The 18408-nt window shown below is 33.0% G+C and overlaps 1 protein-coding gene across 1 annotated transcript in view; it reads left to right on the top strand.

Moving 5' to 3' along the window:
* The window catches only part of LOC149774626 (transmembrane protease serine 9-like), a 130200-nt gene that overhangs the window by 13764 nt on the left and 98028 nt on the right, over window positions 1-18408 (top strand). Inside the window, exon 5 of the mRNA XM_089944954.1 lies at window positions 3642-3818. Coding sequence (XP_089801080.1) covers window positions 3642-3818 — 177 coding nt within the window. The remainder of the gene's footprint in view (window positions 1-3641; window positions 3819-18408) is intronic.

Below are 18408 nucleotides of genomic sequence, written 5' to 3'. Positions count from 1 at the left end.
TGATTTCTGAAGCTGCCGTTAGGTAACATGTAAGTTGTCATCCATTGTTTCAATACACTCTTAATACCCTTTATTCTATTACACTGGTGCTCATAAATAATTGGTATGTGGATATATATTAACATAAAAAACGTAACTATATACAATTATAGCCCTCTATACAATCAACCTTTCATTTGTTAGACCGTCAACACTTACACATATAAAATAACCATCATCCGTTTTTTGTAGTCTTAGTTTTTTATGTAAATCTTCTTTACTGGACAATTACTCAGTGTTACATTAACACCTGAGCAGAATCACGTTTTTGTAATATTGTTGTGCAGAATGATGATTTGAGCAAATTTATTTTATTCAAATTATTCTCTTATGGAAATAAAAAGTACTTTAAATTAATATCCCTGGACTTTGGTTTGGATTTATAATGAAGTTCAAATCAGGATATATTTTTTGATTATATTTTTGTGATTCCATAAAAGCCTATTCGCACATTGTCACGACACAAACTTTTTTAGATTTTTAGATTTTTAGAATACCGCTAAAGTTTATTTAGACTGTTTTCATTAGGACTTGTGTTAAAAATTCTAGAATAGTCACAGTAAGTTATTTTTGTATTGTCACTTTTTATTCTAGCAAAATAAATTATTTGTTGAATTATACAAAGCTTGTTGCTTTTGAGTATTTTTAGTACTTATTATAATGCCTTAGGTTTGTAATAAGCAGTTGCCTATATACAATGACCCGTTTGACTTTTCCACATTGGTGGCTGATATCACATGTCTGACTGTGTTGTGGAAAACCTGGATGAAGTAGGCATTTACCCAGTGGCGAGACATACACAAATGTTAAGTGCTACCCACTAATCTGAGACTTAGTCATTTACCTAGACACACAACCATTGGCTTAAATCCTATCCAAGCCAATCGGAAATAACGGTCACGGCTTTACCCTTAGAACATTCTTAACTCCATTGCATGGCATCAAGATTTCCATAAGCAGGTGCACTGTCAGGTACTTCAAATGAGCTTTAGCCGTGTAGGGATCCATGTTTACATGTAAATACATAGCCGTATTTTAATTAATCATATGCATCATTGAAATTAATCATATCCATCATTACAATCAATCATATCCACCAGTTGAAGATTTACATTAATTTAGATATTGTGATAATGTATGCTATTCTTATATCATGAGAAAGGATGAACGACAATACAGGTTTCAGATGCTGCGTCCCTAGGTTAAACAGGAGGTCAAAGTTTACAACTTCATATGTAATAAGGACCCTTCCCTGTAACCTCAACTCCAGATGCAATAACTGAGGGATAGTGATCATAGTTAATACTATGTTTCACAAATAGAATATATAACAACATGGATTTGAAACATATTTGCCAACACGGGGGTTCGTGATGATGTGAGTTGACGGTGACACTTCAGAAACAAGTTTTCAATATTTGTAATAGGCTGTATCTGTTTTGTTCTGCTTCTCCTAAAATGTTACTAATATTTAATTTGTATTATTTGTTGACCTTTTTAATGTTGTTTTGTAATATATATATATATATATATATATATATATATATATATATATATATATATATATATATATATATATATATATATATATATATATATATACATAATGCTTAATTGACCTTAGGCTAAAGTCAAGTTCAATAATAATATATAGTTAACATGTTTTGTGCAATTGCGGACTAAATATCCCAATCATGATCAATGTAACCATGTTTGACATAATTGGAGTTAAAATATTCAATTTTGACTCTGACCCTAGACACTTCTAGAATGGAAGTTTCCATAAATGCCAGAGTATCTCCAGAAAATGGTAATTATGACGTAGGGCAAGAAGAGGGGTATATAATTTTGTTGATCTGAACATGATTCATTCTTTTCTTAACATCTTGAAGTAGAATTGGTCATATTGTTATATCGGTTATTCATTTTTGTGGAATAATGTATTTACATTACTATTTATAGGAAATGCAAATTGCTCGTCAATAATATTCTTGGACCGGAGTATTTGGAATTATCTTGAATTGAGACAAGGACATTTTGGATTATAGTATTGTGACAAATTCAAAGACTAGTATTCTTGCATCATTGAAGACATTACATTGATATTAGATAAAATAAACAGAGGTGGTCATAATGCCAGAGGTCAAAGATTTAAAGTAGTAAAATCTTTCAAATTTAAATCTTTCAAATTTATTGTATATCAATTATGCCAATCTGCCAACAAATATGGCTTCCATTACCATGACTAGTACATTATTGGAATGACTTGTCTGCTTGACTGAACCTGAAGAAATCATACATGTATCAACCCAGTGTCGGTATCTGTCAGGTTTGTACCATGACGTTGATTTTCCAACTGCAGTGGCTACCAATAATTAAAATAGATAATTATTGAAACTAATTATCGAAACTTACTTGAAAGAATTTTACCAGGTGTGGTTCATACATGTATATATTGATATTGGTATAGATATTGATAAAATGAATACAGTTTACCATCGATATATAGGTGTGGATATTGATGTACTGTATATATATATATATATATATATATATATATATATATATATATATATATATATATATATATATATATATATATATATATATATATACAGGTATAGTGACTGAATACAGTTTGCCATGAATATATATGCTAGAAAGATGCGATAAATTAAAATACCATGAATAAACTTTTATGGGTGTTGCATATATAATTGTATTTTTGAGTTACAAAGTCTTCACATAATTTGACCTGTTTCAGTAGGTCACAAATAAATGAACCTTTTAGTGGCATCTAATCAGGAAATCCAAATAAGTTAATACTAAAAATGTTGTAGGTTATGATAATGATAGCAGAAAGCAAAAAATACCAAGAAAGGTATATAAGAGGTTTTTGTTCCTTATTAAAGCTTGATTCCTATACCAACATGTTTTTTCTGAAAATGTAAACTCAGAACTCTAGGAGAGTGACAGATGACAATGATAGTCTATTACGTTTGGAAGAACATCCTGTTTGCAGTAAAATATGCGGATATGGGATTGCAAGAATATGAATGAATTTGCAAGACAATAGTCAAAATACCCAAATTAGATTCAATCTATCGAGTCTATACACTTATCTCAAAGCTGGGTGGATCATTATACTGAGAATATTATACTAGGTAATTTAGATTTAAAAACTGAATGATAATTAGATCTTATAGTTTTCATGGTGACAAAAGCTTTCCAAATAAACACAATGTGATATATATTTCACAGTGTGGACCAAATTAGCTGTTATTCTGAGCTTTAGATGTTCAACTGAAATAGGTTGCTTCCTTGGTCGGGATAATTCATTAGTAATTTCTCATACTCAGAGCATAACTATCTTCAGAATTTAACAACGAAGTTCATCACTAAACAGGGATATGGGGACTGAATTACCACCTATCGACACAAGTCTCATTGTATAACGTGACCATTATATGACAAAAACATTGTTATTACCGATAAGTTCGAATACTTAAGATAATTATGCTCTGAGTAATTGAATGTCTAATCATTCATGTAGATGAGCAAATTATAGTTAAATATATGATATGGCTTTTATACTTTTCCAGGATCGCTTCCAGACATACTACAAGCTGCCGTAGTTCCCATCATCAGTGATAGTGAATGTAAGCGTGTATACAAAGATCGCATAACTCCACGGATGTTTTGTGCTGGTTACTTGTATACTGGAGGTGTGGATAGCTGTAGTGGAGACAGTGGGGGACCTTTTGTGTGCAACATAAACGGTAATAATGTATTGCTAATATATTCCGTTTTGATGTGGGAGCCTGCATTGGGGTCATCTACAGTTAGAGTAGTCAGTTCTTTGAGTGGCAGAGCTGCTACCCGTTAGGATTTTACTATAACAATTACAGAAGCAACCCTTCGGTGACAATCTTACAGAACAAAAGCGAGAAATACAAAACGATATAATCAATGATTTAAAGTCCACATATTGCCTTGCAAAGTTTTGTCTGGATCTTGTTTTTATATTCGAGTCCGTGTAATAACACAAGTTTCGAGATGGCTCCTATGATACACGAGCTGTATATATTCCATCCAGGATCAACAAGACAGCTAGCAAAGACTACATTTGAAATCCTATAAAAATCTGACTCTTCATTTCGAAAGAGTTCAAATGTAAGGATTTCAATATGACTGTTGCTGTGGTTATGTTTGACATCAGATTGGCACTATTTTCATTTAAAACCAATTAAATAGAATATGCTGTCTTATGGTGTCAACCCTATGCATTTGCAATGCCAGTAGCTGGTAAAGGAAAGTAACATTTCCATTGGTCAGAATGTTACCTCGTGATCAAAATGAATTGCGTTTATTTCTATTCGAACTGAAAGGATTACTATATTTTTAAGAATACCACTTCTATAAATAGTCACGAGTACAGCATAAGACATACACTGTCAGTGAAGGCAGATACGAAGTATGTGTTAAAAGAAAACATCATTCTAACAATATTTTTAAAAAATAAAGGAATAAATTTGGCTTTCATTGGTTGAAGGACTGGTATTATGATGACCTTATTACGATAAATCAGGACAACCCAAAGTGCTATAAATTAGTCTGTATAGTTGACTGCCATGGTGGCCAAATTGGATGTCAGATTGGTATCATATTTCTATTTTCATTTAGGATTGATTAGATAATAGAAGCCTTACATTTGAAAATTCCATGCTAACACAAATACACACGAAAAAGGTTTGAGCATGATCGTATAACATGATCATAAAGGTATAGACGTTTACACTGTCCAGCATTAAAGGAAAAGAAACAGTAGTTATTACAACATTAATTACTTTAAATTGCAATGGTTGCTACTGTCATGTACCCACAATAACATTCTCAGTGAGGTACATCACAATAACATCCCCAATGATGTACAGTACATAACATTCTCAATGAGGTACAGCACAAGTTTAAACTGAAAGAAAATCATATGGCTTACTGGCAAGTGGTGACAAGGGGGGGAGTAGGATTAATTCAGAAAATCCAGAGGCGGAGGAAGTGTGTTCTGAAGGAAATATATATATATATATATATATATATATATATATATATATATATATATATATATATATATATATATATATATATATATATATATATATATATATATATATATATATATGCTTTTATGGACATAAGCAAAGTTCTTGACATATTTAGCATGGATAATGCAACTACTAAACGTACTCATGCATGCAGTTGCACGCAGTTAGTCAAGCATTTTATCAATGATCCCGTTCAGTGTGTTCCTACTAATGATTTGCTCCTTATGATGCAATTGTGAATTAGCTTTCTTAATCATGTGTGGATGTAATGGAGAACACCCATAACAATCACCTTTTTATGGCAGGCTTCTAAAATTAATTTATGAGTTCAAGAATGGAACACCTATATGTCACAGAAAATCATTTTCTAAATTTGTGATCATTATCTTAGGAAAATGTAATATAGAGATGTCACATTCATTGCATTCCTGAGGCAGTATATCTAATAGACCAATTCCCAAAGTACCTTGAAGAACTCATTGTATTACGATGTAATCTGCTTCATACATCATCTCCTGAGAGCTCAAAAATATCATTTAGTTCTTTATAGTTTTCAAAACAGACATTATATTGTTATTTTACAGTTGAAACTATTGTTTTCAGGTAAATACACAGTTATAGGAGCCACATCATGGGGGGATGGATGTGCCTTGGCTAATAAGCCCGGAGTCTATGCAAAGGTCACAGAGTTCCTGACATGGATACAAGCAAAAATGAAGCTATAATAAAATAAATGATGACAGGTCTTACTTAAGCATGAAACAAATTGTTTGTACCGTTACTCATATCTGTATGAGATATACATAATTCTCAAAGGGATGTGGCCACATCGTCTTGAGGAACATCTATTGTAGATTTGTTATAATATGAGAATAACGTAAGATAATACAAACTATAATTCACTAATCAGAACTTTTTATAACTTTAGTCTGCATAATTGTTTTATCATAATGGATAAGTGTAATCAATAAATATCTCTACTTTGCAATATATTTGCTGCATAATGGATACTAGTAATTCACAAATAAAACAATTCAATTGCAGTACAATTCAGATTTATTCCTTGAATGACTTCACTGCATTTCCCAAAACTTTTAGATTATCTAAAATGATTTGAGAAGCAGATTGTCAAGGGGCCTCGAATGGCATAGTGGTCGAAAGCTCTCAAAGTTAAAGATTTCTGCCGTTTCACCTCTGTCTGTGTGGGTTCGATTTTCAGCTGCGGCCAATGTTGATAGGATATAAATCTTGCCAGTAGATTATAGTGGATCAGTGTTCTTTCCGGGATTTTCTCCGGGTTCCTCATATATTGTACTAAACATGGAGTTAAACCCTATAACACTATCAGATAGTCCAGGAAAAAAAACCGAGGTACAGTAATCAGTTAGAGATCGCTTCTTTTGTTGGAGGTGACGGTGACGAGCAGGACGTATTTCCATCAATTTACATCCGACATCCAAACGTATTTTCTGATACAGACCGAGCATTCTTCAGGACGAAGAATAGTGGGTAAAAATCATATTCAAGTTCACAAATGAATTGTAAACTACGTTGATCAAAAAAAGAAAAGAGTTCATTGTGTCACAGGATAGAAATAAATGGATCCCTGGTTCGAATGACAACACAGCACAATGTAACGAAACATGATAATTTATATAAAATGAACTAATCTATATATATATATGTGTGTGTGTATGTGTGTGTGTGTGTTAGTGTGTGAGTGTGTATAAAAGTTGTAAAATTAGTTCACTGCCAAACCCCACAGCTCTCCAGAATTATTGGGTTGGCCCTCACTTATGTAGACAGTACACACACTTCATGTATAGACCATGCGCACAAGTTTACAAGCTAGAGGTTTCCTCTTCGTATGGTCTTGCATCATCTTCCATATCGACAAACAGACTGCCAGACAGATATATTGAGATACCCGCACGCATATGCACCGACAGCACAAACTTTTCCTATTATAGGTTGGCCAACTTGTGTTGGCTACACCCTCAGTTATTGGATCCACCATTCGCACAGACTCACGGATAGACATACCTGCAGAGCTATATACAGCCCTATGCATCTATTGACAGTTTCAGACAGCCCATAACAGCTACGATAAAACCAAACTGGTCATAAAAATTGATCCGGAATTAATATCTTTATATGTATGCTACAAAATGAAACCAATAGCAACATGCAATTCAGAAGTTCACAACGATTCAAACCTACCTGGTAATAAAAGCATCTTTTCACGATACGACATTAAAAACCGAATAGGCTTCACATTTCAAATACAATACAAATTGAACACGTACCCCTATGGCTGGAGAGCACAAATGGATAGCGTCCACACAATTGACAAGCTCCATAGACCAGAGTGTCAGTTAGAAACGGAACATGCCATAAATCCACATGAAAATGAGTATTAGTTAGGTTAAAGTAAACGTGCTTTCTGTGGTTTTAGTGAATCTTTCCGCAATCGTATCTACGACGAGATACATGTTAGTTCAGTTGGTTACCTATAAAACAAGTATTGACCCTAAGTAACGTTGTACGCATGTACGACGAAAATGTACATATTATTAGATTAAGTTGTTGGTTTTGTTGTCTCTCAAAGCATGTGAAGGAACATATTTGCTTTTTGTGATCGTTTGTACGCTGTTGAATGTGAATTGTTTTAAGTACACTACTAATAAATTTATTATCATATGTGCGAACCTGATGCATTTGCCAGCAGTTTAAAACATGTATACATTGCTCCATGTACGGTATAAATGTATGTATATTGTGTCGTTGAACAATGTTGGTGGCTTCCGAACACTGATTTGTCAGCTGGACACCCTCGCGGAAGAAAAGCAGATCTCATGGGAGATGAAACTCTTATTAATCATTGTAATCGCTTTTTTAGGACAATATCGAAAATTCCTTGAGTTCATTACGTGAAAATCAAACGTATAGTTTGTAAATCTCTCTGTCTTCTGTGTATCTCTCTCTCCCTCTCTCAACATGAAGTCGTAAAAAAGGAAATCCATTCATTGACTAAGTTTGCAAATTATTCCATAGTAACTACATCGTATTCGAAACAAATGATTTTTAGTTGCCAATCTCCATGTTTACCCTTATAACTTTAGGTAGGTTTGGAAGTATGATAATGTTGATTCCTGTTGAAAACAAAGACACAGTGGATAATGATATGCAAGTATCTAACGATCATATGCTATTCTAAACCCCCTTTCATACACCGCGATCTGTAAATCGTCAGAACTACTATGTTTTGCATTGACTTGCCCTGTTCGTAGCTTAGGTGACCATATATAATACTTTGTTCTCTCTTAATTGTTTTGAACGATACATGTTTGCATCCTGCATGAGTCACAACTTAAGAAGCTTATCACTTATGTGGAATATGGGGAGGTCGTTCAATACCATTCTACCCCAATTGCGTGCTACCGAATTTGCAGCATATCATTTTACCTTTATATCACTGAAACTACATTATTACCGGTTTCAATCAGTATAATTGGGCTTCGCTTTGGAACTATTTTATGTAAAGTTTCTCCATATTTAAAGATGCTCTGTGTGCATGTGATAAAATGATGTGTGGGATTACGGTATTTAACTTGCGAAGCGATCTTCTTGTCCTGCTTGCCAGAATTGTGTATATATTTGTCGTATATTGACGTTTTTGTATGTGTTGTTATTTAATATGTCGCCTTCGTGGATGTCTTCTGAACGAACAACACTATTTGCCTCTAGAATTATTATGCCCAGTTCTAATCTGAATATAAAAATAAAGCAAATCTTCAACAAATTAGCTTTGATTGCTCTCAACAACTACAATTATAAGTCGAATACAACTGCAACCGACACGGCTTCAGATCTGCCGTCGGAAATGTGTTGGCAGGTATGGGTCTCTGCAGATATTTGGAGTAATGAGAAAAAGAATTATTGTTGAGTATGCATTATACTACGGCAAACCAGGATCTTTGTTGTTTGCAGTTTGAGACGATCATTAAGCGAGAATATCCGCATTACGGGGAGATATGTTCCCTATTTATGGTGCTTTGGTTGTTATTATCTAGGAGATTACCAACCTTGGTGGTATTACCCTGATCGAGTAAATAATAAAATAAGATATGAAATAATGGATTAAATAACACGGATATGTTCTAGAACAGCACGAGCCCCCGTATACAAAATATAACAATTTAATAAATTGCATAAACAAAATAAAATTGAACATGACAAATATATGATAATTCTTCTTTTGGAAATAGAACTAAAAAAGTCATACGAAATTGAATTAGCATTTCTGCTTTTCTAAAAAAAATACCAATTGCATCACATACTAAAGTGAATTAACAAACTCTTTATCTCAGCATGCATGAAGAACCTGGTTGCTTCCGGTTCTCACCAATTCAAAATTGATGACAAGTCAGAGTCGCCGTAGTGTTTTTCTTGTTTTCTCTTTATATGCTCATCCTCTTCGGGTCACGAACCGTACTTTGACTGTATGTCTTCTTTTCCCACCGTGTGATACACATATGGGGCTACTTTTATCTTCAAATAAATGAAATTTATCCTAAGTATTTGTCATTATTTCATTTTTTTCGTCGAACTTCATTTCCATTCCCGTTATGTCAGATGCCGTCTTATCGTAATTCATCAGAGTAAGGCCAATGCGATCCGTTCTCAGCCTATCAACTGATATACACATCATCTCCTCATTACCAAAAAAGGAATGTATGTGGCAACTGCTAGAAACGTCTAGTTACACTATGACATCACTATTTTAGCATACAAGATCGATATCATTTAAGACATATATTCAAGCAATCTCGGCATGAAACTTACTAAGAACGCATTCATATCAATATAATAGTGAATGACATTTTATAATACATGAGTTATGTAACATTAAAGACGAATGAATACCATCTTACCATGGGAGCTCAATGAAAATTAAAGTATGAATTTTTAAACTAATGAATGCATCACATAATTACAGTCATTTTGATTAACGTTATAATAGAGATTCCTAAGTAAAAAATAATAAATGCCATCAAACAGTGAGTGATTAAGCATTGCAATCTTCCGATATATTGCGAGCATAGCCCTTATGTCAATCTGTATTGTTACCTGTCAAGCTAACCACCACAAATCTGCTGCGATATAACATTTACAAATAGTTTACATCAATACAATACGGTATCTAATAATTCGTTCAATTACTCAAGTGGGATTTTTATATTCTCGACAACAGTTTTTATTCCATTATATTCACAAGTTTAAACTGAATATAGATATCGACAGAACTTTACCAATCAGTACTGTATCTCTCAAATGCACGTGCAATGTAATGTCATTTGAATACTCATGACCGTAAAATGCGTGAACTGTCACTGGGAGTATGACAATATATATTCAAAGGACAATCACGTATGCATATACACAGATGTTTCACACAAGGGTAACCTTCGTACGACATTACATTAAGAAGTTTCGTTTATACATCATTAATACAGCTGGAGATATGCCAGTACGACTAAACGTTTACACTGTGTTAACCTGTAAATAATACAATAGTTGGAGTTAGAAGAGTTGGTAGATGTGTCATGAAGGGAATTTTCTCATTACTATTTATGAAATTATATTTTCTCATATACGTATTATGTTTCAAAACATTATTATCGGATGATGATTTATGGACATGTACTCTTCATCGTGACCAGACTTTGGTGGCGGACACAATCAGATCGATAGAAAGGTGACAATTTTACTCCTTTACGGTATTGTCACTCTACCGATGATATGATTTCACACCGCTGATGATACAGAGTGAGAGAGAGACAGAGAGAGATGAAGCCCAACGGAAAACTGTTTTATTGAAAATAAATAATGTTTGCAATAGAGAGTCACAGTCCGAGTATTGAAATGCATGTACATAATGTGTTACATTTTAGATTTAAAAAATATATATCATATCACAATTTTCCTTCAAGTGTACTAATTTCATGAAATTCACTAACGTATCTGATAGAATATAATATAACTGATACAATATTGAAAATATTAAGGATTTAGCATGATTAGATATTCAATATTTCTTACCAATACCACGATAATGTCTTTAGGGAAGCAGTTTACTTAACACTTGACCTGAAATACCAAAATACTATGTTATGGAACTTTTAAAAAAAGTTTATTTCCAAATTAGTTATTGCTAAGCATGCAGTTGTAAGCAATACAATCATCACTAAGCCCATACACCAGGTTGGCGCACGACTTTAGTCGCTGCTTAAATATAATTCTTGAAATTGGAGAACATCACTCGCATCCAAAAAGGCCATCACATCGAGTGGTGAACTTAACACAAGCTTCACTGTTAAGTACAATTATGGGACACAATTAGTTTAATATGAACTGCATGAAGAAACTTTACGAGGACGTACCACTCGATACAGCCATAAACGTTTAAAGTACATGCTGAAGGATGCGAGGAATTTTAGTCACGTTATAATGATATACATGTGTTACCTAATGCGTTATTGTATACATATTGTACAGACATCTGATATGTTTACATTTTATGTAATATTGTTTTTGGATTTAAACTTTACATTTGTTTAGAATGATTTGTCTTCCATTATTGTGCAACTCATTTTAACATTTTCGAAACTTAAATTTTAGTTTGCACTATGTAGACTCTTTTGTGCTGAGGTGATGCAAACTACTACTACTACTACTACTACTACTACACACACACACACACACACACACACACACACGCGCGCGCGCGCGCGCGCGCGCGCACACTGACAACGGGAGGCACCTGCTCGTATAGTTTTGAGAAGATCTTGGCATGAAACAGCCGGAGTTCGAACCCACGACCGTCAGAGTCCGCGGAAGGTGCTCTAACCACCAGGACACCAGATTGGTCTCATAGGGATATATGATGTATTATGACTGTATAGGGGCAAGGGGAATTTAAGATAGCGATAATGAATGGCAATGGAATATGACTGTCTAGCGACGAATTTAATTTAAGATGAGGAACAAAGGACCGGCACATTGGGGACAATGTGTCATTAACATGGGAATATTGGGCCTGAATAGGACGAAAAATTATGTCGTGATAATTTTTGAAAGCAGAAATAAGATAGTATCTCTCTCTCTCTCTCTTTCACACACACACACACACACACACACACACACACACACATTATCAGTCTTAATCTCTCTCTACGTCGTAATAAGTTCGATTAAAATGATAATGGTACTTGTTCCGTTTGAAAATGCCTATCCAAAAATGTGATCATAAGTTTCCATAATTATGTGATCTTTTCTGTTTCTTTTGTATTTGCTTTTAAAAAAAAAAAAAAAAAAAATTACACCCTTGCATACTGCAAATCAATATGTCGTTGTCCAAAACAAATCTTGAGTTGACGAGCTTGTACAATTCAGATATACTAGCTTTATCCTTTTTTCCCGCCCTTAGATTTTTGAAAATTATGCAAGATTATTTGTAGCGTGTGCTGCTAGAAACGTGACATCTCTCAAATCTGGCATATATTTACGCAAATTTAAGCAGTCAGTCGACAATAAATATCACACTACCATTTTATGAAATTGATGACTGAATGAAACCAATGCACATATTTCACATATAATGTATGTTTCTCCTAATTATATTTGTCCTGTAGTATGGCAAAAAAAATAGCAGAACCAAAAATGGTCTGCATTGTTTCTGTGTTGCTTCTTTAACATTCTATCTTTGTATCTGATATGCATTGCCAAGTTTGTCTGCCAATCTCACAAAACACAAGACTCCAAACTTACTGTAACTTAATACAGTAAGACTAGTGTGCATTCAGGCCTACGTAGTTATGCAACACAATACAAATCCATAGTAATTATTGTACATCTACAACATAAATATTGTTACTTTTTCAGCGACACAAAAGCAAGAGCCAGTCAAATGTCATCCAGCGCTACCAAATTATATCAGATCACTTATCATAGGCACATCTGGGCCTGGTAAGACGCAAGTATTACCTCATGTGATATAGATGTCTACGATGGTATTAGTTCTATTTAGTGACACCGTCCCTAGATGATCAACGATGTCACGATGTGCTTAAAGATTTACATGGAAATGCATAATGGTTGCACAAGGATGCTAATAATACTATTGATTTTAAGATCGATATTGATGAAGTCCCATGTGTAAATAATCTGAATGGATTTATTTATAATCTCGCAGCATGCGATAACGTGATGCTCGACAAGCAATACAGCTTGGATATTTTCTCCAAGCAGACACAAAAACATTGATGTTATATGCGTTACACAGCGAATTACACAAAAACACTAAACTAATTAGAGATAACTGTCATATCATATTTGTGTTTAATGGAGGCGATACACATGCTCTACTACGAAACATTAATTATAATTGGTTATCCGGGAATATGGATATAATCAAGTTGAAAAGCTTCTTTTCACGTGCAATAGCAACCCCACATGGATTTATGACGATACATGTACCTGAATGTCGCTCCCAATATCGGTTAGGTATTGATACAAGTTTCAGTTGAGAGACAGCAGCAGGAAAGGTGAGTACAAATATTGGGTTAGCCGGTGTGTAAACAAAAACGAAAACACAAACTCCAAAAATGATCTAACGCAGTTAAAACATTCTCGGTAGGTTAGAGGCTTCGTTTTGGCGTAATTGAACATGCAATTTCATTTTCGTAGGAAGTTTTATTTTCGCGGATGGACCACCGACTCTTTGTAGGGTCCACCATTCCTGATGCCTCTTCAAATATAATAGCTCCATGTTAAAAAGAAAGCTTTATTATATTAATGTTTACTTTTGTTTATGGGGGATTGTTATGCATATGTAATATAATTTATATTTGATTTGATTTAATTGTTTGTACATTTTAAATTGTTTTTATTCTATTACATGATATTGTAATGAAACTTTATTTACTGGATTTGTCATTATCTAGAAATTCAGTTCGATCTGACTGCATTTTCTTACAACAAATAAAAAATGAAACTTTGTTTATAATGCTGACCTAGTTCCTGACTTTGATTCAGAACGAGTGATAGTTGTAGTAAACAACTTTTATTTTCGTCCTCGAGGTAACAGTCATAAAGTGAAATCGATTCCATACTTGGAGTATGTGACAAATAACAATGCATCAATCAGGTATATGTAAAGGATTGACAAACATCCGTGCATCTGTTTTGCGATGTAACACGATTTGTTATTGGTGTTTTGTGAAAGAAGAGTCAGTAGTGTCATGGCACTTGAGAAGATAAAGAGTTGTATGTTGCAACCAGATTTTGGACTCATTATTGTATCTTTCTTCAAATTATTCGAATTCCGAGAGAATCATTTTTTGTGGTCTCAACTGACTCTTGAAAAAGGACAGTTATCAAAATTTATATATAATTCAAAAGAAAGAATGCTATTTTATATGATTCAACAAGAGACTGTGCAGCACTTCACCGACGATTAATGACGTCATCGTCTTGCATTTTGGATTTCGTCAGGACTTCAACACATGCAATTTGATTAAAAGACATTTTTAGCTTTTTTTTTTTTTAACTCCGGGGCTATTTTTCGATTTGATCGTAAAACCGGATGTTCTTTTTATTTCGATTTTCTCTTCATATCATAGGGTAATAATTTTTTTCTTAAATTTTACAAAGATTTTTGTTTTCACTTTCCGTATTAATCAGAATTGACTTCGAGAGTCTAATTTTATTCTGTAAAATGTTCCAGATTAATAACAATATTAGCCTTCAAATGAATTATATCGAAACAGTATCTCACTATAATTACATTTTCAATGTTTAGATGTTGGCGTTTCGCAAGAAAAGCAATTTGGTTTGGTCTTTTGTTTAACGTATTTCCGATCTTTATGCTTTTATACTATATTAAATTTTCTCCCGTCCTAAGGTTTACATTGATACAATTTGAGACGAGATTTCACATGCAATGAATTATATGGCCTGTCTAAGCCAGTCAGAACACCAATTGTTTCTACCAGTGTATTATTATTATTCGTCAAAAGGACGTTACGGGTATATTGGGTTCCGATTTCACCAACTAGTACGATCAAGAATGCATAGTTATATAGATAACCAATGGCATGGGATATCTCTAAACCACAGCAATTTGTATCAAGTTATATCAGTTAATATATGTTAAATTCGATGATAATTAAACCATATCTAATATTAATAGCTTATGTCATTAGGATGCAATGAGTCCTATAGAGGATTGCGTAAGTCATTCACAGAAAATTATTTCGCTACAGCTGAAATTTAAAATTGTCATCACTTCATCAATTTTTAAAATATAGACAAGCCTCACTTCATCGTGGTGTCTTAAATTATTAATATTGAAGCAATTACCCAGGAGATCTTACAAAAGAATCATCAAAAGCTATATTATAATATTTTGATTATATGATGGTACTGAGTCTTTGAATAAACTAATGCTTCACTATATTATTGTGATTAAAAAGGCAAATAAATTAAGCGCTGCTATTATTATTATTATTTTCAGTAGTAGTAGGAATAGTAGTGGCATTATTTTACATGATGATTACGCTAAAGACGTTGAACGTCCGATACATGAAGAAAAATACCACAAACAAATTTCTAAACTCTAATTCAATCTTATTCCGGATCAGACTAGTCGACAGTGCATCTAAGAGTACATGCGGCTCTTCGCATAATCAAATAGCATATTTTGAACTATGCCATAAGGACCTCATCTAATAGCGTATTTTTAACTTTGCCATAAGGACATCGTCTAACAGTATCTTTACAACTATGCAGGATATCGTCATACAAGTAACAGTGTTCAAGAGTTGACTATATTGTATCCAGAAATAGCACTTTTTTCGAATTATTTCTTTCAACAATTTTAAAGGGTATGAATGTTTTTTTTTCGTCTATTTACATTAAAATATATTGGTAAAAATCAGATTAAAATAGTCATACTAATGTTCATTGCATAGGAATATTTAATTTCCTTTCTTAAGTTATGAATGTCACTATTTATGCGCAAAACAAGACTGAATCTGACCTTAGCTGCTCACGAAATGACCAAATGGCAAATGTTGTCGAATAGACATTCTAAAACCTTGATTGATCACGTTGCGTCATAATGAGGCATTGAATTATCGTTATAGATTTTACGTCGACGCACGTCATCCTTATCAACAAGCAATACACTCGCAATCCTTCCAGTATATAAATGCAGCCATGTGGAACGCGTGCAACGTTACAAACTTACCAAATTAATACAAATCACGAAAATGAAGGGAAAAAAAAATCATTTTTCGTAATAAAACTAAATTCAGAAACTAATTGGGATTCAGGAGTTGAATTCAGCATATCACAGGTACTATGCAGCCTTATCGACTGACGATGGAGTATATTCATTATTTGTTCATAGTAACAACATTGTATTTTCATTATATGTTCAAAGGTCTTATCGTGGGCCATTTGCGAATGTTCTCCTGTGTTTTGTGAATATTATCATTATAATATTATTATAAAGCATATGATATAGAATTATCATTCCTAAATCAAAGAAAATAGCATAGTAAGCAATATAAAATAATACTCACCTTGATGGAGGCATCCATAAATACTTTAATAGTTAAATTTGTAAGATGTATATTGACGGCCATATCAAAATAATATATAGTCGTATACTAAGGTGATGTACCAAGGTTGTTTTTTCTTAAAAAATAAGGCAAATAATGCAGTAGAAAAAAACAAATTAATCATATCCAAATTTCCAGTTTTTTACACACACACACACACACACACACTTTTATCTCCCTCTACCTGCTATATTTTTTACAATAATCTGTATAATACGTGTATGCTTGAAACATCTTAATCTGTAAGTTTGCGCTTATATCCCTTTATTTGTTGGTTCCTGTCGCTATAAACTGTATAGTACATGTTTGCTTACACTATCTTATATATGCATTTAATTTGTATTTCCCTTTTCAATATGTATTTTATTACTATAAACTTTATAATACGTGTTTGTTTAAAACATGTTAATCGATATGATTTACATTATCTCTTCTTTCCTGCTGTATTATATTACCATAATCGTTATAAGCTGTGATTTCTTAGACATAATAATCTGGAAGATTACATTTATCTCCTTTTCCTGCTTTATTAAATGCTATGATGTGTTTTCTACCTCTTTGCTTAGAACATCTTAATCTAGAAATGTAATGTATCTCCCTTTTCTTACGTTAGCTTATTTCTATAAATTGTATAGAACGGGTTTTAATTGAACATCTTAAGCAGTAAGAATACATTTATATCCCATTTCCTGCTATAACTTATTACTAAAAACTGTACAATATTTGTTTCCTTAGAACATCTTAATCGAGAAGGTTAATTTGATTTTCCGATCCCTACTCTATTTTCTTCCTATAAACCGTAATGTAAGTGTTTGCTTAAGACATCTTAATATGTAAGTCTACATGTATTTCCCTTTTCCTCTTGTATTTTCTAAATATAAACAGAAAAGTACGTCTTCGCTTAGAACATACGCTTAAATTAATCACTTTTTTATAGCTGTAATTTATTGCTATAAAATATATTTTTAAGTATTTTTTTTTCTGCTGTATTGTATACGTATATAATGTATAGTAAATGTATGCTTAGGATAACTTAACCATTAATATTTAGGTTAACTCCATATTCCAACTGAAGTTTATAAGTATAATCTGTATATTACTTGTTTGTTTAGAAAATCTTAATCTATAATATTTACCGTATCTCCAAATGTCTCAAGTATCGTATTGTTATAGTCTGTATAGTATGTATTTTCTTAGATCATCTTATGCGACATGTTAAATTGTTTCTCCCTTTCGCTCCGTATGTTATTGATATAAACTGTATATTACGTCTTTGCATAGAACGACTTGATATATATATAAGATTCAGTTCCTTTCCCTTTCCATGATGTATGTTATTGATATAAAGTGTATAGTAAGTGTTTCCTTAGAACATTTTGACAAACACCATTACATATCTTTCCCATTTCCTGCTGTAACTTACTTCTATAGTCTGAATTGTACTTGTTTCCTTCGAACATATTAATCTATAATTTTAATTTAATTTCAATTTCCCTGCTGTATTCTATCGCTTTAAACTGAATAGCACGTGTTTGCTTCGACCATCGTATTATATGCGATTACACTTGTATCCATTTATT

The sequence above is a fragment of the Sinohyriopsis cumingii genome, unplaced genomic scaffold (assembly GCF_028554795.1).
Source record: "Sinohyriopsis cumingii isolate HCF-2022 unplaced genomic scaffold, ASM2855479v2 utg000160l, whole genome shotgun sequence".
Taxonomy (NCBI): Eukaryota; Metazoa; Mollusca; class Bivalvia; order Unionida; family Unionidae; genus Sinohyriopsis; species Sinohyriopsis cumingii.
Note: the sequence above shows the minus strand (reverse complement) of the source record. Positions and strands in the feature narration are given on the sequence as shown.